At 40.2% G+C, this 25,743-nt stretch overlaps 1 protein-coding gene across 1 annotated transcript in view; it reads left to right on the forward strand.

The window, feature by feature from the left end:
• LOC118781702 (mucin-5B-like) overlaps nucleotides 1–25,743 on the forward strand; it is a 52,545-nt gene that overhangs the window by 19,058 nt on the left and 7,744 nt on the right. The window contains exons 25-41 of the mRNA XM_036534700.1: nucleotides 3,664–3,792; nucleotides 4,664–4,819; nucleotides 5,128–5,379; nucleotides 6,992–7,140; nucleotides 17,563–17,799; nucleotides 18,331–18,355; nucleotides 18,647–18,739; nucleotides 18,803–18,933; nucleotides 19,061–19,232; nucleotides 19,739–19,989; nucleotides 20,199–20,382; nucleotides 21,789–22,008; nucleotides 22,276–22,445; nucleotides 22,790–22,859; nucleotides 24,953–25,083; nucleotides 25,255–25,286; nucleotides 25,384–25,552. Of these exons, the coding sequence (XP_036390593.1) occupies nucleotides 3,664–3,792; nucleotides 4,664–4,819; nucleotides 5,128–5,379; nucleotides 6,992–7,140; nucleotides 17,563–17,799; nucleotides 18,331–18,355; nucleotides 18,647–18,739; nucleotides 18,803–18,933; nucleotides 19,061–19,232; nucleotides 19,739–19,989; nucleotides 20,199–20,382; nucleotides 21,789–22,008; nucleotides 22,276–22,445; nucleotides 22,790–22,859; nucleotides 24,953–25,083; nucleotides 25,255–25,286; nucleotides 25,384–25,552 (2,571 nt within the window). The remainder of the gene's footprint in view (nucleotides 1–3,663; nucleotides 3,793–4,663; nucleotides 4,820–5,127; nucleotides 5,380–6,991; nucleotides 7,141–17,562; nucleotides 17,800–18,330; nucleotides 18,356–18,646; nucleotides 18,740–18,802; nucleotides 18,934–19,060; nucleotides 19,233–19,738; nucleotides 19,990–20,198; nucleotides 20,383–21,788; nucleotides 22,009–22,275; nucleotides 22,446–22,789; nucleotides 22,860–24,952; nucleotides 25,084–25,254; nucleotides 25,287–25,383; nucleotides 25,553–25,743) is intronic.

Raw genomic sequence — 25,743 nt, forward strand, 5'->3', positions numbered from 1 at the left:
GTCGGGTTCAAACCTGGACCGTAGCGACATGCTCTGTCTGTTGTGGTGGAGCCTGACACAGAGCAGTAAATTCACAGCATGTCTCTCTGTTTGGCTCTGTTGCAGCAATTTAAATATCAAATGTTAATTTGGTTAGAGTGAGACTGAATAAATGCTTAAATCTCAAAAAAAAAAACCATTCATCACAGCGCTGAAGACATTGTGAGAATCTGCACGTGTACCTCTGTTTTGATGTATAATTTATGCCTGTAGAGAACGCATGGAGAATACAGATGTTTAAAAAGTTTGTAACAGAAGAGTGAGGGCCTTCAGTAAAATTATAGCATTTTTAAAAAAATATGTTGCATTAAAGCTAGAAGAAGAACAAATAATAATAATACTAATAATAATAAATATAGCCGCAAGTGGCGATTACGGGGTCCAAGCAGATCAGCCGAAAATTAAGAATAAGAATAAGAATAAGAAATACTTTATTAATCCCGAAGGAAAATTGAATGGGTGATGGCTGCCATTGTTCCTGAGTCATCAACTTGTCCTTGAAGACTTTATCAGGACCTTTGACCAAGATACAGTATACAAAATTCTAACTTTATTAGGGAATTGGTTTAGGAGATATGGCCATTCCTTTGCTATAGTGCCACCCATTCATGGATTTACACCAAAATGATCACCTTAAGCCTATTGTCCTATAGATATCAGTTCTCATGTAAATGTGACAGGTAATGTAAATGTTAAATAGGTCAATTTTTTAACCATTGTGAAATACATGTATTATATGCAAGAATGTTTGCCGTTAGAAGAACCCAAATGGTTTTTGCCATCTCAGGTCAGTGGAAGTTAGACCTGAGTCTAAGTGTCTGGGTCAATGAATGTTGATGTGGGTGTAGCCATCTGGAATGTAGCAAAGTGTAGTTTTTGACTGGGGGAGTGGTGGAAAGAGATTTTGCCATGTAATTTTCATACAGATTGCTATTTGACACATCAAAAACAATCCTGCAAAGTGTCATGATGATAGGCTATAGTTAAGTCAGTTTAAGGGCTCCTGAAATTTCATTTGACATTTGACCCACTCATACACTCACACCTATGGGCAATATAGCATGTCCAATTGATATTACCTGAATGTGTTTGGACTGTTGTAGAAAATCAGAATACTCAGAGGAAACCCACATGAACACAGGTACAAGGTATAAACTGAACGCAGATGCACCCCGAACTTGAAACCTCCATATTGTTAGGCAGTAGTGCTACCCATCTGCGCCACTGTACTGCCTCCCACTACATATATGTCAAGCTTAAACATAAGCAGTGCCACAAAAAGCAATGTGCCTTCTTGGGACATTTCAATAAGAAGTGCCAACACTGTTGGAGGAGTGCAATGTTTGGGTATTTGAAAAAATCCAACATGGTGGGAAAAATGACATACCATAGAACATACCATATTAGCTGAATACAATAACATGTCCCTGATTAGAAAAGGACCCCCCATTTTTCAACATCTTTTTTTGGCAAAAGACTTTTTGGAGATCAAATCTTAATTTTAAAGAAAATAATTTCATTTGACATGAATGCTGATCTTTTAAATAAATTGTCACATTTAAATAAAAAGAAATCACATTTGAATGAATAAGTTATTTAAATAAAAATAAAAATAAACTGGTCTACTGGGATTTCCAATACCAGTGAAAAATCTCAGATAAATGGTGCCATCTGCTGTTGATAATGTATAACGACATTAAAAAGTCTAGTCATCCCATGCAAGACAACCCCACTTTTCAGTCCTTGAAGTAGAATAAAAAAACCCTATCTTTCGTTCAGGCCAATATGGAAAGTCCAAGTGTTTCTTCAACACTATTTAGTGTATTAGTTGTGGCAGTAGGGTAAAAGGTGCAGGAGTGCTACAAACTGATTGTATCTTAGCAGCCATGCCATTTGGACATTGAACTATGTGTTCAGTACCCAGTTAGGACCTGACGCGTAATGATGTAATGATCTACAAGAAATTGGTCGCGATATCTGATTTTCTTTGTGTGGTCTGTGCCTTGTGATGTCCATTGGAACAAAATGTGATTAACATGTATATACATGGACACATGGGTGTTTAAACATGTTTTTCAGTATAGCACCCCAGTGACCAAATTTCACTAAACTCAATGTGTTCCACCCAGGCCTCATGGTAAGCATGTCTAAACAAGTTTTATGCTAATGAACAAACGCATTGCAGAGATATCGCCACTCTTCCTTTATGGCTCCTTCACGGGCAAATTTGTGGGTACACTGAGGCCACAGTGTTCAACCTGGCAACTATCCTTTAACAACTTTGAAAGACAATGATCCAAAGATGTAATACACAAAACCACATTGTGCCAAGCTCATCTGGCCAATCGGGGTAATTTTTTTTTACCTGAGTAGTGGGTGACCATAGGAACCTATCTACCAAGTTTGGTAACTCAAGCATCTATAGTTGTTGCTGTGCAAACACTTTTAGGGCAGAAAAAAAGAAAAATCAGAACAAACACAATAGGGTTCCAGCACTACGTGCTTGGACCCCTAATAAGCCACACAAGAACAGTAGTGTGCTTGCCCTTTGGGCAACCACACTAATAAACATACAAAACCAAATTTCTATTTGACATATGTTGAATTTTATATTTCAATCAATTTACATTGATAACCCTCCATAATTAGTGCATAAATTTAAAGTCGAACATTTACCTGTTTAAACATGGCACAATATTCTCTCTTTCATCTGATACTTGGAGGCACAGCTGTCAAGACACATTCTTTAATGAACATTCAACTCAACTGGTGTAGTGAACAAAATAGGAAATATTCTTACCAAAATGTGTTACACTATTACACTGTTATTTGACAAGGAAAATCAGCATGGCAATTCAGATACCTATTTGACAATAACATTCCCTATGGTCTAAATGGTAGCTCCAGACAGTGTACTTATTAGTATTTCTGACCACTTTGCCAGCCAGGTAGATAGTCTCACAAAAGGCTGATGTTGGCTTCTTTTTCACAGTGATTTGCTCAGCTGGCTGCTTATTTGAAGCTTCTTATTCAGATGCTTTGTTTTTCTGTGATAAACCAATCCAAACTACTGTTGGATAGAAGACATGTTTTATTGAAACAAACATGAGATTTGTATTTTTTAGCAATTCAATTTTTGATTTAGAATGAAATTGTCTACACATATCTATGTATTAAAATACACACCACTACACTCACCCTGTTTGATAAATCTGATAGTATATCCACGTCACTTATTTAAATGCCCTTGTCAGATTTTTGCGGCAGCAAAGCACAAAGCCAAATTTGCCCATTAATAACTTGAAACAGTTATCTTTTAAAGTCACAGAGACCACTGCTGCTCAAGCCAGGTCAGATGTTCTGGCATCAGAACACCACATATTACATTGCCACAATCTCCATAACTATACCAAACATCAAGTTTGTCTGATTAACACTGACTCTTCAACAGCATGCTCCAGGTCCAGATCATGGTATATAGTATGAACAATTAAAGAATGAAAAAGAAAGATGTATGGAACCATGAATTGATGAGTTTCCAGTAAAATGCCCCGAGTGAAGCTAATTATGATAACAGATTCAGAATGGGAAAATGCATGGCACTGACTTTCCCCTTCCACACAGCTCTCTTCTGTGATTTCTATAACCCCCCTGACCAATGTGAGTGGCACTACAAGCCCTGTGGAGTTCCCTGCCTAAAGACCTGCAGGAACCCAACAGGCAACTGCTCCAATCATATTCCAGCACTTGAAGGTAAAATTTTACTTCTCTAATCAGATTCCACCACTGAAAAGGAAAGGGTAAAAACCCACTTCTCTGATCAAATTCCAGCTCAACTGTAACAATTCACTTTTCAATTAGCTTTCAGGAACCAAAGGTAACAATTCACTTTCCATTCAACTTCAAGAACTTAAGGGAAAAATTCACCCCTCTAATAAGCATTTGATTCAACATCAGACCAAAAACTTAAGGGACATCATGAGATGAGATGAGATATGATGTAATAATTTTCATATGGGATTTATTTTGATGCCCATAAAAACACCAACATGTACTTACATGATTTAACACTGAGAATTCCTGAAACATCCATGTTAGAGTACCATGTATTTCCCCCCCTGTATTTCAAAGTTTTTATCAGGTGGGGTCACATTGTTTATACAAAAAGAAAAGGATATTAGCATCTACAATATAACAGTTAAAATGAAAGCATGAAATGAAAATGTTGGCATAATCACTTTAGATTTTAGAAAAAACACATTTTCTTCTGTCTCCGCTACAAAGACATGAAACTGCTATAAAAGTAGGTTGAGATGTACATATCAGATGATGAATGGGGACATAACAAACATTACAAAAATGTGACATATAAAAAATGAAGTGAACTGATGATATACAATCACATGTTGTGCATTGACACTGTGGTTTATTTTTATTCGTATAGCCATCTGAATTGTTGAACATTGACACTGATGCTGTGTAAAATGTGAAATAATCATAAATATTGTTAAATTTTATATTCTCCTTACCACCCTCAATGCTTACACAGCATGTATGCTGAAATTATCACATTTCAAACTGGACACAGACTAATGAAGAATTCCTGCTTTTGTCTCTTTTAAAGGGTGCTATCCAATATGTCCTCCAGCCCAGCCATTTTTAGATGAAGCCAAAATGAAGTGTGTGGCAAGGGAACAGTGCAGCTGCTATGATGGAGAGGGAAGGCCTTACATGAACGGACAAAGAGTTCCTTCCACAGAGAATTGCTACACATGGTATGGTCTTTTTATGTAATGCAATGTCATTATACATTCCCTATAGACCATTCCTTATACTTCTCTGTTGTGTCCTAATGTTTTACATATAAAATGCAATGCAATGAAATATTATAATGTAATTATCCTTTTTTTTTTACAGCTACTGTACATTGACAGAAGTACACTGCAGCTATGACATTAATGGTGAAGATAACCTCCAACAACATTTTAGAGCAAACTTACGTACACATACGCTAATCAGAAATGACTGGCAGCATATTTAAATGAATTCGTTTCAAGAAAAGTAAACTGAATTCTTTTGATTTTGCAGCATGTTCCTGTACATACAAAGGGAACATATATGACTATGGAAGTACAATTTACAACACTACTGATGGAGATGGCAGCTGTATCACTGCTGTCTGTGGAGAGAATGGGACAGTTCACAGAGATATGTATCCTTGTGGAACCCCAACCCCAACAATACTGACTTCATCACCACCCCAGACCAAAACATCTGGCAGCACCACACAGAGTTTACCCACAGCACAACAAACATCAGTCTTTGTCTTCTCAACATCTGGTAAGTTCCACAGTGATTTTAAAACTTACAGTTATTTTGCCACTCGAAAATCTATGTATATCTCAAATATACCAATTATGTTAGTGTTCCAATGATATTTGGGGCTGTGAAGTCTACAATACAGCAGCACAGTCACCGATCACAAAATTCTTCACTCTGTCAATAACTTAGTCACAAGTCCCTCAGTAGCTGTAGCAGCTGTAGCCATAAGTACCATACAAAATCTGTAGCAGCACTCTCTGTGACAAACTATGGTTAACTACAATTACAACAATAAAGAATTTCAAGAAACACCTTTACAGAAGCTCACATACAACAGTTCAATCTACTTCACTCCAATTGTTAACGAAATATTGAACTCAGTACATTACAATAGTTCCTCAACAATTTATCAACTCTTTTTCAGTTTCTACTGAGACAACAACAATGCCATCAACTCCAAAACAGGTAACATCTTCACCATCTGAAAAAACATCAACATTTACTACAGCTGAAATCACAACACAAGAAAAAAGAATGACAGCATCAACAAGACAACCCAAGAAAATTACTACAGGTCCATCGTCCATAAAAGTAACCACAAAAACCACAACATCTACATCACAACCTTTACCACCAGCATCAATTCCCATTGTGACAACTGCAAAAGTATCGCCAGTACTAACCTCTTCCGGACCATCAGTGGCTACTGAGACAACTGCTAAGCCATCAACGCAAGGACAAGAAACATCTTCACCGCGTGAAAGACCACAAACAGTTCGTACAACTGAACTCACAAGACCAGAAAAAATTGTGACAGAACCAACAAGACCACCCAAAGAAGTTACTTCTGCCCCTACAACTTCATCAACAGCAGTAATCACAGGAACCACAACATCAAAATCACAACCTTTACCATCAGTGTCAACAACCATCGGTACAACTACTACAGTATCACCAGTAGGAACCTCCTACCAACCTTCAGTGTCTACTGTGACAACAGCTGTGCCAATAAGTCCAAGAGAGGTAATGTCTTCACCGTCTCAAGAAACATCAATAGCCATGACAACTGAAACCACAGAAACCACAACTACATCAAAAGTAGTTCCATCAGCATCAACACCCATTGTGACAACTGCAAAAGTATCGCCAGTACTAACCTCTTCCGGACCATCAGTGGCTACTGAGACAACTGCTAAGCTATCAACGCAAGGACAAGAAACATCTTCACCGCGTGAAAGACCACAAACAGTTCGTACAGCTGAAATCACAACACCAGCAAGAATTGTGACAGAATCAACAGCACGACCCAAAGAGATTACTTCTTTTCCTGCAACTTCATCCACAACAGTAATTACAGAAAGCACAATGTCTACATCACAGTCACCTCCATCAGCATCAACTCCCATTGTGACAACTGAAAAAATATCTCCAGTAGTAACATCTTCCCGATCCTCAGTGTCTACTGAGACAACAGCTGTGCCATCAACTCACAGAGTGGTAACATCTACACCACCTGAAATACCATCAACACGTAGCACAGCTGAAATCACAACACCAGAAAAAATTGTGACAGAATCAACAAGATCACCCAAGGTAGTTACAACTGGCCCAACAACTTCATCCACAACAGTAATTACAGAAAGCACAATGTCTACATCACAGGCACTTCCATCAGCATCAACTCCCGTTGTGACAACTACAACAGTATCGCCAGTAGTAACCTCTTCCCGACCCTCAGTGTCTACTGAGAAAACAGCTGTGCCATCAACTCAACGAGTGGTAACATCTTCACCACCTGAAATACCATCAACACTTAGTACAGCAGAAATCACAACACCAGAAAAAATTGTGACAGAATCAACCAGATCACCCAAGGTAGTTACAACTGGCCTAACGACTTCATCCACAACAGTAATCACAGAAAGCACAACGTCTACATCACAGGCACTTCCATCAGCATCAACTCCCATGGTGACAACTACAACAGTATCTCCAGTAATAATCTCTTCCCGACCTTCATTGTCTACTGAGACAACAGCTGTGCCAATAAGTCCAAGAGAGGAAACGTCTGCACCGACTCAAGAAACATCAATAGCCATGACAGCTGAAATCACAACATCAGAAAAAATGGTGACAGAATCAACAGAACCACCAAAAGAGATTACTTCTTCTACTGCAACTTCATCCACAACATTAATCATAGAAACAAAAGCATCTACATCACAGTCAGTTCCATCAGCATCAACTCCCATTGTGACAACTGCAAAAATATCTCCAGTAGTAACCTCTTCCCCACCCTCAGTGTCTACTGAGACAACAGCTGTGCCATCAACTCATGGAGTGGTAACATCTACACCGCCTGTAATACCATCAACACTTAGCACAGCTGAAATCGCAACACCAGAAAAAATTGTGACAGAATCAACCAGATCTCCCAAGGTAGTTACAACTGGCCCAACAACTTCATCCACAACAGTAATCACAGAAAGCACAATGTCTACATCACAGGCACTTCCATCAGCATCAACTCCCATAGTGACAACTACAACAGTATCACCAGTAGTAACCTCTTCACAACCTTCAATGTCTACTGAGACAACAGCTGTGCCATCAACTCAACTGGTGGAAACATCTTCAGCACTTGAAATACCATCAACACTTAGCACAGCTGAAATCACAACACCAGAAAAAATTGTGACAGAATCAACCAGATCACCCAAGGTAGTTACAACTGGCCCAACAACTTCATCCACAACAGTAATCACAGAAAGCACAATGTCTACATCACAGGCACTTCCATCAGCATCAACTCCCATAGTGACAACTACAACAGTATCACCAGTAGTAACCTCTTCCCAACCTTCAATGTCTACTGAGACAACAGCTGTGCCATCAACTCCACTGGTGGAAACATCTTCAGCACTTGAAATACCATCAACACTTAGCACAGCTGAAATCACAACACCAGAAAAAATTGTGACAGAATCAACCAGATCTCCCAAGGTAGTTACAACTGGCCCAACAACTTCATCCACAACAGTAATCACAGAAAGCACAATGTCTACATCACAGGCACTTCCATCAGCATCAACTCCCATTGTCACAACTGCAAAAATATCTCCAGTAGTAACCTCTTCCCAACCTTCAGTGTCTACTGAGACAACAGCTGTGCCATCAACTCCACTGGTGGAAACATCTTCAGCACTTGAAATACCATCAACACTTAGCACAGCTGAAATCACAACACCAGAAAAAATTGTGACAGAATCAACAAGATCTCCCAAGGTCATTTCAACTGGCCCAACAACTTCATCCACAACAGTAATTACAGAAAGCACAATGTCTACATCACAGGCACTTCCATCAGCATCAACTCCCATTGTGACAACTACAACAGTATCTCCAGTAATAACCTCTTCCCGACCTTCAATGTCTACTGAGACAACAGCTGTGCCATCAACTCACGGAGTGGTAACATCTACACCGTATGAAATACCACCAACGGTTAGCACAGCTGAAATCACAACACCAGAAAAAATTGCGATAGAATCAACAAGATCACCCAAGTTCAGTACAACTGGACCAACAACTTCATCCACAACAGTAATCACAGAAAGCACAACGTCTACATCACAGGCACTTCCATCAGCACCAACTCCCATTGTGACAACGACAACAGTATCACCAGTAGTAACCTCCTCCCAACCTTCAATGTCTACTGAGACAACAGCTGTGCCATCAACTCAACTGGTGAAAACATCTTCAGCACTTGAAATACCATCAAAACGTATCACAGCTGAAATCACAACACCAGAAAAAATTGTGACAGAATCAACAAGATCACCCAAGGTAGTTACAACTGTCCCAACTACTTCATCCACAACAGTAATCACAGAAAGCACAATGTCTACATCACAGGCACTTCCATCAGCATCAACTCCCATAGTGACAACTACAACAGTATCACCAGTAGTAACCTCTTCACAACCTTCAATGTCTACTGAGACAACAGCTGTGCCATCAACTCAACTGGTGGAAACATCTTCAGCACTTGAAATACCATCAACACTTAGCACAGCTGAAATCACAACACCAGAAAAAATTGTGACAGAATCAACCAGATCACCCAAGGTAGTTACAACTGGCCCAACAACTTCATCCACAACAGTAATCACAGAAAGCACAATGTCTACATCACAGGCACTTCCATCAGCATCAACTCCCATAGTGACAACTACAACAGTATCACCAGTAGTAACCTCTTCCCAACCTTCAATGTCTACTGAGACAACAGCTGTGCCATCAACTCCACTGGTGGAAACATCTTCAGCACTTGAAATACCATCAACACTTAGCACAGCTGAAATCACAACACCAGAAAAAATTGTGACAGAATCAACCAGATCTCCCAAGGTAGTTACAACTGGCCCAACAACTTCATCCACAACAGTAATCACAGAAAGCACAATGTCTACATCACAGGCACTTCCATCAGCATCAACTCCCATTGTCACAACTGCAAAAAATATCTCCAGTAGTAACCTCTTCCCGACCCTCAGTGTCTACTGAGACAACAGCTGTGCCATCAACTCAACGAGTGGAAACATCTTCAGCACTTGAAATACCATCAACACTTAGCACAGCTGAAATCACAACACCAGAAAAAATTGTGACAGAATCAACCAGATCTCCCAAGGTAGTTACAACTGGCCCAACAACTTCATCCACAACAGTAATTACAGAAAGCACAATGTCTACATCACAGGCACTTCCATCAGCATCAACTCCCATTGTGACAACTACAACAGTATCTCCAGTAATAACCTCTTCCCGACCTTCAATGTCTACTGAGACAACAGCTGTGCCATCAACTCACGGAGTGGTAACATCTACACCGTATGAAATACCACCAACGGTTAGCACAGCTGAAATCACAACACCAGAAAAAATTGCGATAGAATCAACAAGATCACCCAAGTTCAGTACAACTGGACCAACAACTTCATCCACAACAGTAATCACAGAAAGCACAACGTCTACATCACAGGCACTTCCATCAGCACCAACTCCCATTGTGACAACGACAACAGTATCACCAGTAGTAACCTCCTCCCAACCTTCAATGTCTACTGAGACAACAGCTGTGCCATCAACTCAACTGGTGAAAACATCTTCAGCACTTGAAATACCATCAAAACGTATCACAGCTGAAATCACAACACCAGAAAAAATTGTGACAGAATCAACAAGATCACCCAAGGTAGTTACAACTGTCCCAACTACTTCATCCACAACAGTAATCACAGAAAGCACAATGTCTACATCACAGGCACTTCCATCAGCATCAACTACCATTGTGACAACTACAACAGTATTTCCAGTGATAACCTCTTCCCGACTTTCATTGTCTACTGAGACAACAGCTGTGCCAATAAGTCCAAGAGAGGTAACGTCTTCACAGTCTCAAGAAACATCAATAGCCATTACACCTGAAATCACAACATCAGGAAAAATTATGACAGAATCAACCGAACCACCAAAGAGATTACTTCTTCTGCTGCAACTTCATCCACAACATTAATCATAGAAACAACAGCATCTACATCACAGGCACTTCCATCAGCATCAACTCCCATTGTGACAACTGCAAAAATATCTCCAGTAGTAACCTCTTCCCGACCCTCAGTGTCTACTGAGACAACAGCTGTGCCATCAACTCAACGAGTGGTAACATCTACACCGCCTGTAATACCATCAACACTTAGCACAGCTGAAATCACAACACCAGAAAAAATTGTGACAGAATCAACCAGATCTTCCAAGGTAGTTACAACTGGCCCAACAACTTCATCCACAACAGTAATCACAGAAAGCACAATGTCTACATCACAGGCACTTCCATCAGCATCAACTCCCATAGTGACAACTACAACAGTATCACCAGTAGTAACCTCTTCCCAACCTTCAATGTCTACTGAGACAACAGCTGTGCCATCAACTCCACTGGTGGAAACATCTTCAGCACTTGAAATACCATCAACACTTAGTACAACTGAAATCACAACACCAGAAAAAACTGTAACAGAATCAACAAGATCACCCAAGGTAGTTACAACTGGTCCAACAACTTCATCCACAACAGCAGTCACAGAAACCAGAGCATCTACATCACAGGCACGTCCATCAGCATCAACTCCCATTGTCACAACTGCAAAAATATCTCCAGTAGTAACCTCTTCCCGACCCTCAGTGTCTACTGAGACAACAGCCGTGCCATCAACTCAACGAGTGGAAACATCTTCACCACCTGAAATACCATCAACACTTAGTACAGCTGAAATCACAACACCAGAAAAAATTGTGACAGAATCAACCAGATCACCCAAGGTAGTTACAACTGGTCTAACGACTTCATCCACAACAGTAATCACAGAAAGCACAATGTCTACATCACAGGCACTTCCATCAGCATCAACTCCCATTGTGACAACTACAACAGTATCTCCAGTAATAATCTCTTCCCGACCTTCATTGTCTACTGAGACAACAGCTGTGCCAATAAGTCCAAGAGAGGAAACGTCTGCACCGACTCAAGAAACATCAATAGCCATGACAGCTGAAATCACAACATCAGAAAAAATGGTGACAGAATCAACAGAACCACCAAAAGAGATTACTTCTTCTGCTGCAACTTCATCCACAACATTAATCATAGAAACAACAGCATCTACATCACAGTCAGTTCCATCAGCATCAACTCCCATTGTGACAACTGCAAAAATATCTGCAGTAGTAACCTCTTCCCGACCCTCAGTGTCTACTGAGACAACAGCTGTGCCATCAACTCATGGAGTGGTAACATCTACACCGCCTGTAATACCATCAACACTTGGCACAGCTGAAATCACAACACCAGAAAAAATTGTGACAGAATCAACCAGATCTCCCAAGGTAGTTACAACTGGCCCAACAACTTCATCCACAACAGTAATCACAGAAAGCACAATGTCTACATCACAGGCACTTCCATCAGCATCAACTCCCATAGTGACAACTACAACAGTATCACCAGTAGTAACCTCTTCCCAACCTTCAATGTCTACTGAGACAACAGCTGTGCCAATAACTCCACTGGTGGAAACATCTTCAGCACTTGAAATACCATCAACACTTAGCACAGCTGAAATCACAACACCAGAAAAAATTGTGACAGAATCAACCAGATCACCCAAGGTAGTTACAACTGGCCCAACAACTTCATCCACAACAGTAATCACAGAAAGCACAATGTCTACATCACAGGCACTTCCATCAGCATCAACTCCCATTGTCACAACTGCAAAAATATCTCCAGTAGTAACCTCTTCCCGACCTTCAGTGTCTACTGAGACAACAGCTGTGCTATCCACTCAACTAGTGGAAACATCTTTACCACCTGAAATACCATCAACACTTAGTACAGCAGAAATCACAACACCAGAAAAAATTGTGACAGAATCAACAAGATCTCCCAAGGTCATTTCAACTGGCCCAACAACTTCATCCACAACAGTAATTACAGAAAGCACAATGTCTACATCACAGGCACTTCCATCAGCATCAACTCCCATTGTGACAATTGCAAAATTATCTCCAGCAGTAACCTCTTCCCGACCCTCAGTGTCTACTGAGACAACAGCTGTGCCAATAAGTCCAAGAGAGGAAACGTCTGCACCGACTCAAGAAACATCAATAGCCATGACAGCTGAAATCACAACATCAGAAAAAATGGTGACAGAATCAACAGAACCACCAAAAGAGATTACTTCTTCTACTGCAACTTCATCCACAACATTAATCATAGAAACAACAGCATCTACATCACAGTCAGTTCCATCAGCATCAACTCCCATTGTGACAACTGCAAAAATATCTGCAGTAGTAACCTCTTCCCGACCCTCAGTGTCTACTGAGACAACAGCTGTGCCATCAACTCATGGAGTGGTAACATCTACACCGCCTGTAATACCATCAACACTTAGCACAGCTGAAATCGCAACACCAGAAAAAATTGTGACAGAATCAACCAGATCTCCCAAGGTAGTTACAACTGGCCCAACAACTTCATCCACAACAGTAATCACAGAAAGCACAATGTCTACATCACAGGCACTTCCATCAGCATCAACTCCCATAGTGACAACTACAACAGTATCACCAGTAGTAACCTCTTCCCAACCTTCAATGTCTACTGAGACAACAGCTGTGCCATCAACTCAACTGGTGGAAACATCTTCAGCACTTGAAATACCATCAACACTTAGCACAGCTGAAATTACAACACCAGAAAAAATTGTGACAGAATCAACCAGATCTCCCAAGGTAGTTACAACTGGCCCAACAACTTCATCCACAACAGTAATCACAGAAAGCACAATGTCTACATCACAGGCACTTCCATCAGCATCAACTCCCATGGTGACAACTGCTACAGTATCTCCAGTAGTAACCTCTTCCCGACCCTCAGTGTCTACTGAGACAATAGCTGTGCCAGTAAGTCCAAGAGAGGTAACGTCTGCACCGACTCAAGAAACATCAATAGCCATGACAGCTGAAATCACAACATCAAAACAAATGATGACTGAAACAAGAAAACCACCCAAAGAGATAACTTCTTCTCCTGCAACTTCATCCACAACAGTAATCACAGAAACCACAGCATCTACATCACAGTCCCAGTCCCCTCTATCAGCATCAACTCCCATAGTGACAACTACAACAGTATCACCAGTAGTAACCTCTTCCCAACCTTCAATGTCTACTGAGACAACAGCTGTGCCATCAACTCAACTGGTGGAAACATCTTCAGCACTTGAAATATCATCAACACTTAGCACAGCTGAAATCACAACATCAGAGAAAATTGTGACAGAATCAACAAGATCACCCAAGTTCATTACAACTGGACCAACAACTTCATCCACAACAGTAATCACAGAAAGCACAATGTCTACATCACAGGCACTTCCATCAGCATCAACTCCCATGGTGACAAATGCTACAGTATTTCCAGTAGTAACCTCTTCCCGACGCTCAGTGTCTACTGAGACAACAGCTGTGCCAGTAAGTCCAAGAGAGGTAACGTCTGCACTGACTCAAGAAACATCAATAGCCATGACAGCTGAAATCACAACATCAAAAAAAATGATGACTGAAACAAGAAGACCACCCAAAGAGATAACTTCTTCTCCTGCAACTTCATCCACAACAGTAATCACAGAAACCACAGCATCTACATCACAGTCCCAGTCCCCTCTATCAGCATCAACTCCCATTGTGACAACTGCAAAAATATCTCCAGTAGTAACCTCCTCCCAACCTTCAGTGTCTACTGAGACAACAGCTGTGCCATCAACTCATGGAGTGGTAACATCTACACCGCCTGTAATACCATCAACACTTAGCACAGCTGAAATCACAACACCAGAAAAAATTGTGACAGAATCAACCAGATCTCCCAAGGTAGCTACAACTGGCCCAACAACTTCATCCACAACAGTAATCACAGAAAGCACAATGTCTACATCACAAGCACTTCCATCAGCATCAACTCCCATAGTGACAACTACAACAGTATCACCAGTAGTAACCTCTTCCCAACCTTCAATGTCTACTGAGACAACAGCTGTGCCATCAACTCAACTGGTGGAAACATCTTCAGCACTTGAAATACCATCAACACTTAGCACAGCTGAAATTACAACACCAGAAAAAATTGTGACAGAATCAACCAGATCTCCCAAGGTAGTTACAACTGGCCCAACAACTTCATCCACAACAGTAATCACAGAAAGCACAATGTCTACATCACAGGCACTTCCATCAGCATCAACTCCCATAGTGACAACTACAACAGTATCACCAGTAGTAACCTCTTCCCAACCTTCAATGTCTACTGAGACAACAGCTGTGCCAATAACTCCACTGGTGGAAACATCTTCAGCACTTGAAATACCATCGACACTTAGCACAGCTGAAATCACAACACCAGAAAAAATTGTGACAGAATCAACCAGATCACCCAAGGTAGTTACAACTGGCCCAACAACTTCATCCACAACAGTAATCACAGAAAGCACAATGTCTACATCACAGGCACTTCCATCAGCATCAACTCCCATTGTCACAACTGCAAAAATATCTCCAGTAGTAACCTCTTCCCGACCTTCAGTGTCTACTGAGACAACAGCTGTGCTATCCACTCAACTAGTGGAAACATCTTTACCACCTGAAATACCATCAACACTTAGTACAGCAGAAATCACAACACCAGAGAAAAGTGTGACAGAATCAACAAGATCTCCCAAGGTCATTTCAACTGGCCCAACAACTTCATCCACAACAGTAATTACAGAAAGCAAAACGTCTACATCACAGGCACTTCCATCAGCATCAACTCCCATTGTGACAATTGCAAAATTATCTCCAGCAGTAACTTCTTCCCGACCCTCAGTGTCTACTGAGACAACAGCTGTGCCATCAACTCACGGAGTGGTAACATCTACACAACCTGAAATACCATCAACACTTAGCACAGCTGAAATCACAACACCAGAAAAAATTGTGACAGTATCAACAAGATCACCCAAGGTCCTTACAACTGGCCCAACAACTTCATCCACAACAGTAATCACAGAAAGCACAATGTCTACATCACAGGCACTTCCATCAGCATCAACTCCCATTGTGACAACTACAACAGTATCTCCAGTAATAACCTCTTCCCGACCTTCAATGTCTACTGAGACAACAGCTGTGCCAATAAGTCCAAGAGAGGAAACGTCTGCACCGACTCAAGAAACATCAATAGCCATGACAGCTGAAATCACAACATCAGAAAAAATGGTGACAGAATCAACAGAACCACCAAAAGAGATTACTTCTTCTACTGCAACTTCATCCACAACATTAATCATAGAAACAACAGCATCTACATCACAGTCAGTTCCATCAGCATCAACTCCCATTGTGACAACTGCAAAAATATCTGCAGTAGTAACCTCTTCCCGACCCTCAGTGTCTACTGAGACAACAGCTGTGCCATCAACTCATGGAGTGGTAACATCTACACCGCCTGTAATACCATCAACAGTTAGCACAGCTGAAATCGCAACACCAGAAAAAATTGTGACAGAATCAACCAGATCTCCCAAGGTAGTTACAACTGGCCCAACAACTTCATCCACAACAGTAATCACAGAAAGCACAATGTCTACATCACAGGCACTTCCATCAGCATCAACTCCCATAGTGACAACTACAACAGTATCACCAGTAGTAACCTCTTCCCAACCTTCAATGTCTACTGAGACAACAGCTGTGCCATCAACTCAACTGGTGGAAACATCTTCAGCACTTGAAAAACCATCAACACTTAGCACAGCTGAAATTACAACACCAGAAAAAATTGTGACAGAATCAACCAGATCTTCCAAGGTAGTTACAACTGGCCCAACAACTTCATCCACAACAGTAATCACAGAAAGCACAATGTCTACATCACAGGCACTTCCATCAGCATCAACTCCCATGGTGACAACTGCTACAGTATCTCCAGTAGTAACCTCTTCCCGACCCTCAGTGTCTACTGAGACAACAGCTGTGCCAGTAAGTCCAAGAGAGGTAACGTCTGCACCGACTCAAGAAACATCAATAGCCATGACAGCTGAAATCACAACATCAAAACAAATGATGACTGAAACAAGAAGACCACCCAAAGAGATAACTTCTTCTCCTGCAACTTCATCCACAACAGTAATCACAGAAACCACAGCATCTACATCACAGTCCCAGTCCCCTCTATCAGCATCAACTCCCATTGTGACAACTGCAAAAATATCACCAGTAGTAACCTCCTCCCAACCTTCAGTGTCTACTGAGACAACAGCTGTGCCATCCACTCAACTGGTGGAAACATCTTCAACACTTGAAATACCATCAACACTTAGCACAGCTGAAATCACAACACCAGAAAAAATTGTGACAGAATTAACAAGATCACCCAAGGTAGTTACAACTGTCCCAACAACTTCATCCACAACAGTAATCACAGAAAGCACAATGTCTACATCACAGGCACTTCCATCAGCATCAACTCCCATAGTGACAACTACAACAGTATCACCAGTAGTAACCTCTTCCCAACCTTCAATGTCTACTGAGACAACAGCTGTGCCATCAACTCAACTGGTGGAAACATCTTCAGCACTTGAAATACCATCAACACTTAGCACAGCTGAAATCACAACACCAGAGAAAATTGTGACAGAATCAACAAGATCACCCAAGTTCATTACAACTGGACCAAGAACTTCATCCACAACAGTAATCACAGAAAGCACAATGTCTACATCACAGGCACTTCCATCAGCATCAACTCCCATTGTGACAACTACAACAGTATCGCCAGTAGTAACCTCTTCTCGATCCTCAGTGTCTACGGAGACAACAGCTGTGCCAATTACTCCAAGAGAGTTAACGCCTTCACGATCTCAAGAAACATCAATAGCCACAACAACTGAAATCATAACACCAGAGACAACTTTTACAGAATCATCAAGACCATCCATAGAAGTTACTTCTACCCTTTCAACTTCCTCCACAACAGCATTCACACCAAAACTATTTTCAACTTTCATTGCTCCAATCACACAAACATTGCCTGTAGTGACAGGTGTACTACCTACATCACCGAAACAATCAACAGGTCCACAGGTTTTCAAAACAACTGCTGCATCCACAATCCAGACCCCTAGAGTATTCCCAACAGTAACATCTTCAAGACCTTTTGTTTCAACTGAGACAGCATTTATTCCATCGACAGCAAGAGAAGTAACATCTTCAACCTATGAAACATCAAAAACTACTACAGGTGAAATCACAACTGCTGAGATTATTGTGAGCACAAGTCCCTTACATTGTGTTTGCAAGTATCAAAGTAAAGATTTTTCACGGGGTAAGGCACATTTTCACACTTTTATAGCAGTTATATGTTGTAATACTTTCAATATTAAATTATACTTTACAGTATCTTAATGATTTTTCTCTAATATCCTATCATGCTCCACTTTTTCATTTAAAGACAACTCATGCTAATTTAATTGGTAGAATTTGGCTTGTTTTCATTTTATTTGCTTTTCTCATTTCTTCTGCATCTCTGATTGGACATAGGCATCTCTTGGTCAGGGCTTTGTGTTGCTTATTTTTGAAAAACAATCTCTCATAACATTTACTGTTTATTTTGTAGGGTCATTAATATATAATGAAACAGATGGTGATGGCTGGTGTTTCACTGCTTACTGCACTGCCAAGTGTAAAATAGAGAAGCAGCCAAAACCCTGCCATACCACATTACTACCACCGCTGTCTTCATCTATTACCAATGTGAAACTGACCACATCAGGTCCTATTCTAACACCCACAACAGCAAGTACACAGTCTCCATCCACCGTGAATACAACATCAACTACAACAACCAGCTCACAACCTACACCATCTGGCCCAGACTGTGACAACATACATCCACCACGAAAGGTAAATAAAAACAATAATTAACTAAAATCTAATCTTTTTCAAATCCTCCCCTCTTCTGTGCACACACTGTAAGGGGCATGAGTTAAGTGTGTAAATGCTCTAAATTTCTAAATTATTATTATGGCAGAGTGGTGAGTCTTGGAGGCTTGGGAATTGTACCATAGCATCATGCAGTAATGGCAGTACTACCATAAAGCCAGTGCAGTGCAAACCTGTGATCATGCCTGACTGTGAAAATGACCGTCCCCCAGTTAAGGTGTATGATGAGACTGGATGCTGCTTCCATTATGAATGCGAATGTAAGTTTTTCATTCATTCTGTCTTACATTACATTATATACATTTAGCAGATGATCTTATCAAGAGTGACTTCCAGCACAATAGAATGTAAGTGTATCCATTCAAGCTGAATGAGTAACAGTGTCAGACCAGGCTAAAACACTCCCAGACCATTGAGTGTGAGTATAACACTATTCAAACCCTACCGTAAGTTAACTGTGCAACGTGACTAGACAAGTCACGCATACTACCATATCAATCACTAGATCACAGAATCCAAAATACATAGCAATACTACATGTAAAATAAACAGCAGCTACTACAAGTCTTGAAAATAAAAGCTCCCTGTGGTTTTAACTTTAATTTAAGTTTATTAGTGCTGTATTGATGATGTAGTCATCATTAAGGTATACCTTTGGATGACTGTAGTTACAGTACATCAAGATTATTATGCAATCATAATACTATGTACTATTGTATTATACAATAACTTATTGTTACATTTTTATTTTACTGTCATTGTACAGGTTCATGTGATGGATGGGGGCACACTCACTATGTGACCTTCGATGGAAAATATTACACCTTTCAGGAAAACTGCACTTACATTCTGGTCCAAGAGATCATTTCCAAACATGACAACTTCAGAATCCTCACTGATAACTCCTACTGTGATGTCCCTTATAGCATAGGATGCCACCAGGCTTTGATTGTGTCTTACAAAGCTTATGAAATTGTTCTTACCCAGAAGATAACTCCAAATGCAACCGAAAATGTGGTAACTACCATTTACAAAGATCACAGTACCGATCTGGCATTGCTCCCTAATTTATTGCTGCAGTGACTATAGGTGGTTCCAAAATGGGATCACATAAAGGAGATAAAACATAATATAGTATCATGAATTATGAATATACAACACTAATATGTTGTTTATAACATTACATGTAGAAAAGTTATTTAAATGCATATGTCTTATTTCATTAGGTGTACATCAACCAGAAGCAAATCTTCCCAGCCTACTCTAATGGTGACCTCATCATCATCAGTACTGGAACTGAAATAGTCCTGGAAATCCCTGGTATCCAGGCACAAGTGACATTCAAAGGCACAACATTCAGCATCAACCTGCCATATTCCCTCTTCTACAACAACACAGAGGGGCTCTGTGGTGAGGATAATCTATGGATGCAAGATAATAACATTTTCATCTGAAACTGTTTTAGGAATTAAGAATAACATTCTTCATTTTCAACTCTCTCATACCAACTGTTCTTAAAAGTCTCAAGATTTTTAAAAAATATTAATAGTGTGTTCAGTAAGTTGGACCAATATCAAGTTATCAAATTAATTAGTTTCTATCCACATAAAAAATGTATGGTTAATAAAATTTGCATGCAAACCTTCAAGTAATAATAGTCTGGAAAAGTACTTACATCAAGGCATGGTTCAAACACAGCAATGGCTTCTCTGGTAACCACTATCATAGGGTACAATCTCTCTATATGGTGGAAAACTACTTGCCATATTAAACCAGGCCATACTACATCCTGCTTGGGTCAAAGACTGTGCACTGAAAATGGAGCTAAATGAATTGTTAAAATGGTGAAAAATCCTTAGTGAATGGGCTGTGGTCCTCCCTTTAACCTCTACCAGCCTTACCATCTTGTGAAGTAAATAAATACATGCAGGATAATATTAACAAGTGCATAAGGTAAAGATATTTGTGTGCCAACCATGGCTTGCTAGGAAGTGAGCTGTCCATGCAAATATTAAATTGACTTTTTGGTATGTAACTAATGGCTTTTGTAGTACAAATGCTCAAGCTGAACTCAAGTGGTGATGGCTGTTTTTTTGAAAAGTGGTGAGAACTTCACCATAGTCCATTTTTGCAGGATTAAAAAAAAAAGTCAAATTCCATTACAGTTAATGTACCCACTGTTGCCATGCTATTTCTTCCCTTGTATGTTATCACTTTGCTCTTTATAACTTCTGTCCTTGTGAGCCAGTTTCTACCTTACCGGGTAACCACAGTTAGTAGATCCACAAGGGAACACAATTAGACAACTGTTGCAGGCAAACTATCCACTATCCACTATTCTGTCTACTTTTTCTCACTGTGAACTTAAGTATTCATGCAGTAGGACATCTGAAATAAATATTTATTGAACTGAATATCTGATGGTTTTGCCAAATAAAGCACCTTCCTTCATAATTTCATAAGTTGTATGTATGCAATGTGTACATGTATGTTAGAATTCCTAACTTTGGAAATATAGGTTTAAACTGCAATCTATATCAATGCAGTTGACTGTTGTGAAAAATGTGATTTTTGTAATGAGAAATGTGATTTCCCATGTGATTTGGGTGAATATCCTACCTGTACACACTGAGTCTAATTTAATGCATAAGGTACTTTGGTGTTCCAGATTTACACACGGGATCATATTTCTGTAACACTTAGCAAGGTAGCTACATTGAAGCTGCCGCCAAATATGTCCATCTGTTGAACCATTACAGGAACTCATTCTAACAGTTTGAACTATATTTTTCCTTTTCCCTGTCATTCTTGTGAAGGTACATGTGACAATAAACAGGAAAATGACTGCCAGTTGCCAAATCGCCAGGTTCAATCTTCATGCTCTCACACAGCCCCCCATTGGTACATTCCTGACCAGAAGAATCCCCATTGTTTAACACCACCTACAGTTCCACCTCATACAACATCGGTGGCCCCTGTAACAACTCCAACTCCAACTCCCTGCATGTCAGCACTCTGCGAAATCATGCACAGCAAGTAAGAGTCATAATTCCAAACAATTATGGAAATAAATATTATATTATAGATATCAGTTTGTCTTCATATTTTTCTGTTTGAAAACAACTACACTACAATTGATCTCTTGCTACATTTTTATAGCTTAGTGGATTTCCAAGAAGCATTTTCTGTATTATATTTGTATGAGGCATAGTAGAATTAAACAAACATTTTCTTCTATATGTGTTAAACATAGCAATATGCAGATTGTTCATTTGAAGTGGTTTGCTGTTTTCTCTGTTATAGGGTCTTTGAGAAGTGCTGGAAGGTCATCCCGCCTCAGGCCTTCTATGCTGCGTGTAACTCTGATGATTGCCAAAATAAGATTTCCTGCTCCAGTTTAGAAGCCTATGCGTCCAAGTGTGCAAGTGCTGGAATATGCATTGACTGGAGAAACTCGACAAGTGGAATATGTGGTAAACATGTTTATGAAAATAAAACTGTGAAATTTCTCCATACTGCCAATTTCAGAATTGAGGAGGGAGGTTAGCCCTCATTTAATTATGGGTCAATGTTAAGGAGAGATGTCATTTAAATGTGTGGGTAAATTGGTTCAACCTAAACAGTGATCAGCAGATTCAAGTACAGCAGATTTAGGTACAACAGGTTCTGGTAGAGATGGCATGTCCAGCAGTGTACACGCTGTGGCCCTCCCTCAAGATTCAGAAGCAAGATTGTCTCTACATGATCCGCAGGTGTCTACATGGCTATGCATTGGCAGAACAGTATTAACTTCATCTTAACTTCTTTTCTCATCTAGAGTATAAATGCCCTGATACTAAGGTGTACAGGTCATGTGGCCCTCCAGTGCAGCCCACCTGCAACACCAGGTAAGGCTAAGATTTTAAGCATCCTCCCTTTGACCTTCCTCTGTCTGTAATCCTTTGCAATCATCTGTATCTCATCTGATGAATGTAACAATGAAGTGAAACCAAACTGAATTTGTTATAGTGCATTTTTGCAATTGAGGCTAAGCTCTGTACATATAGCATAATGGATTCTCGAGAAGGAATAAAAAAAAAAAAAAAACAGAAAACCCAAATCAAACTGAGAAATTATTTCCTGACCTCCAGAAGAGACAGTCAAGAGACGCCTGGAAATTAGTGGAAATGTTAATATAGGGATAATACAGAAAAGGCATCAGTTAGTCGCAACAGTTCCATTCTATAGCCAGTGCAGTAGACAGGGGATAGCATGGTGGTCTTGGGCAGAGTGGGAGACCTCCACCTATGACAGTAGATGAAGGGTCAAAACACTTAATCATTTTCAGATATTAATGTATTATTTTACTTTCCTAGTCTTGTTCTGCAATGTACCATTTAGACTGATTTTTTTAAATTAGCTTGTGAAACCTGAAAAGTATTCTTTACCAGAAAGACTGGTGACAAATTACTGTACCAAAGATGATATTTTGAGTGGAAATCACATTTTCAAAAAGAAAAAACTGCAAGGATGCCCGTCATAAATGTCAAAATACAAACATATTTTTACGTGTTCTATAAGGTTGATGATTGTATTGAAGTTCCACACACATATTTACAAGAAATATCTTCAGGCAATCATTATGCATTTAACCAAACTTAGACAAACTGATCCCATCCATGTCTATAAAAATCTCACTTACCACAACCTTTCTGCATCAGCAGTTCACAGCATCCCTCCTCCATGCCATCTCTCCTGTTTCTTTTCCCTAAGTCAGGTCTCACCAACCTTGACCCATGGCCAGGTGTAATCCTTTCATCAGACTCCAAGTCACATACACTCAGTGACCACTTCATTAGGTACACCTGTACACCTGCTCGTTGATGCAAATATCTAATCAGCCAATCATCTGGCAGCAACTCAATGCATAAAATCATGAAGACATAGTCAAGAGGTTCAGTTGCTGTTCAGACCAAACATCAGAAGGGTAGGAAATCTGATTTAAGTGACTTTGACCATAGGATGATTTGATGGTGCCAGGCGGGGTGGTTTGAGTATCTCAGAAACTGCTGATCTCCTGGGATTTTCACACACAACAGTCTCTAGAGTGTATAGAAGATGGTGCGAAAAAAAACATCCAGCAAGCGGCAGTTCCGTGGGTGAAAACGCTTTGTTAACGACAGAGGTCAGAGGAGAACGGCCAGACTTACTGGAAGGTGACAGTAACCCAAATAACCACACATTACAACAGTGCTATGCAGAAAAGCATTTCTGAATACATGTTGAACATTGGGCTACAGCAGCAGAAGACCCATCCGGGTACCACTCCCGTCAGCCAGGAACAGCAAACTCAGGCTACAGTGGGCACAGGCTCACCAAAACTGGATGGTAGATGATTGGAAAAACATTGCCTGGTCTGATGAATCTCGATTTCTGCTGCGACATGCAGAAGGTAGGGTCAGAATTTGGCGTAAACAACATGAATCCATGGATCCATCCTCCCTTGTGTCAATGGTTCAGGCTGGAGGTGGTGGTGTAATGGTGTGGGGAACATTTTCTTGGCACACATTAGGCACCTTAATACCAATTGAGCATCGTTTAAATACCACAGCCTACCTGAATGTTGCTGCTGACCATGTGCATCCCTTTATGACCATGGTCTATCCATCTTCCAATGGCTACTTCCAGCAGGATAATGCGCCATGCCACAAAGCACACGTCATCACAAACTGGTTCCAGGAACATGACAATGAGTTCAATGTACTCCAATGGCCTCCACAGTGATGCTATCATGATGCTATCATATCAACATCTCTTAGAGAGGTGTACCTAATAAAGTAGTCACTGAGTATACATGTACCACCACACCGATATCAATAGCAAACTCTATGATTACAATGTATGGCCATCAAATCTAATAATGTATTTATTTTATTATTCTGTGTAATATTCATTATCTGACCGAAACACAAATAATAACACTTCTGTGATCACAATACAGGTATAATGAGAAGTACATGAATCTCCTTCAGACTCAGCAGATAAACAGCATTGGAATGAAGGAGGGGTGCTTCTGTCCTTCTGGGACAATCCTGTTTAACTCATACATAGACACATGTGTCACCTCCTGTGGTAAGCATTGATTTATATGGATTAACTTTCATAAATGATTTAAAGATTTACTTTTCATATTTTGCCTCCTTAATTCCATTCACACTATATGCGATCAACTTATTGGGCTTATATGATTAATCTGAAAACATACACTGACTGCCATTCTCACCCTTGTTCTTTTCTTTTCAGACTGCACTGGACCTGATGGGAAGCCCAAAATGGTAATACATTATTGTGCTGGCTCGTTTGTCTTGGATCACTGTCATTGCAGGGAAATGTGTTTTAAGCATGCACTGGCATGCTGTGTTTTCCCTGCAGGCTGGGGAAACATGGCAGAGTAACTGTCAGCAGTGTGAGTGTGATGCTGACTCAAACGGTGTCCAGTGCAAGCCTGTAGACTGTCCCATCCATACAAACATTACCTGTGACAAACAAGGTCAAGTGATGCTGAATGAGACAGTGGATTGCTGCCAGCAAAGCAAATGTGGTAAGTGATTTAAGGTGTCAGTGATTCCTCAATGATCAAAGCTTGAATGAATGAAGTGTTTTTTCCTCATTAGTCCATGCCCTGTGGTCTGTACAGGGATAGTCTATAAAAATAGAAAAAATCATCATGTTAGAAGTATAAGGATCCTTGAAAGAGAGTATTTCAGCTTTCCTATGAAAGTAAACATAAAC

The sequence above is a fragment of the Megalops cyprinoides genome, chromosome 8, assembly GCF_013368585.1.
Source record: "Megalops cyprinoides isolate fMegCyp1 chromosome 8, fMegCyp1.pri, whole genome shotgun sequence".
Lineage (NCBI taxonomy): Eukaryota > Metazoa > Chordata > Actinopteri > Elopiformes > Megalopidae > Megalops > Megalops cyprinoides.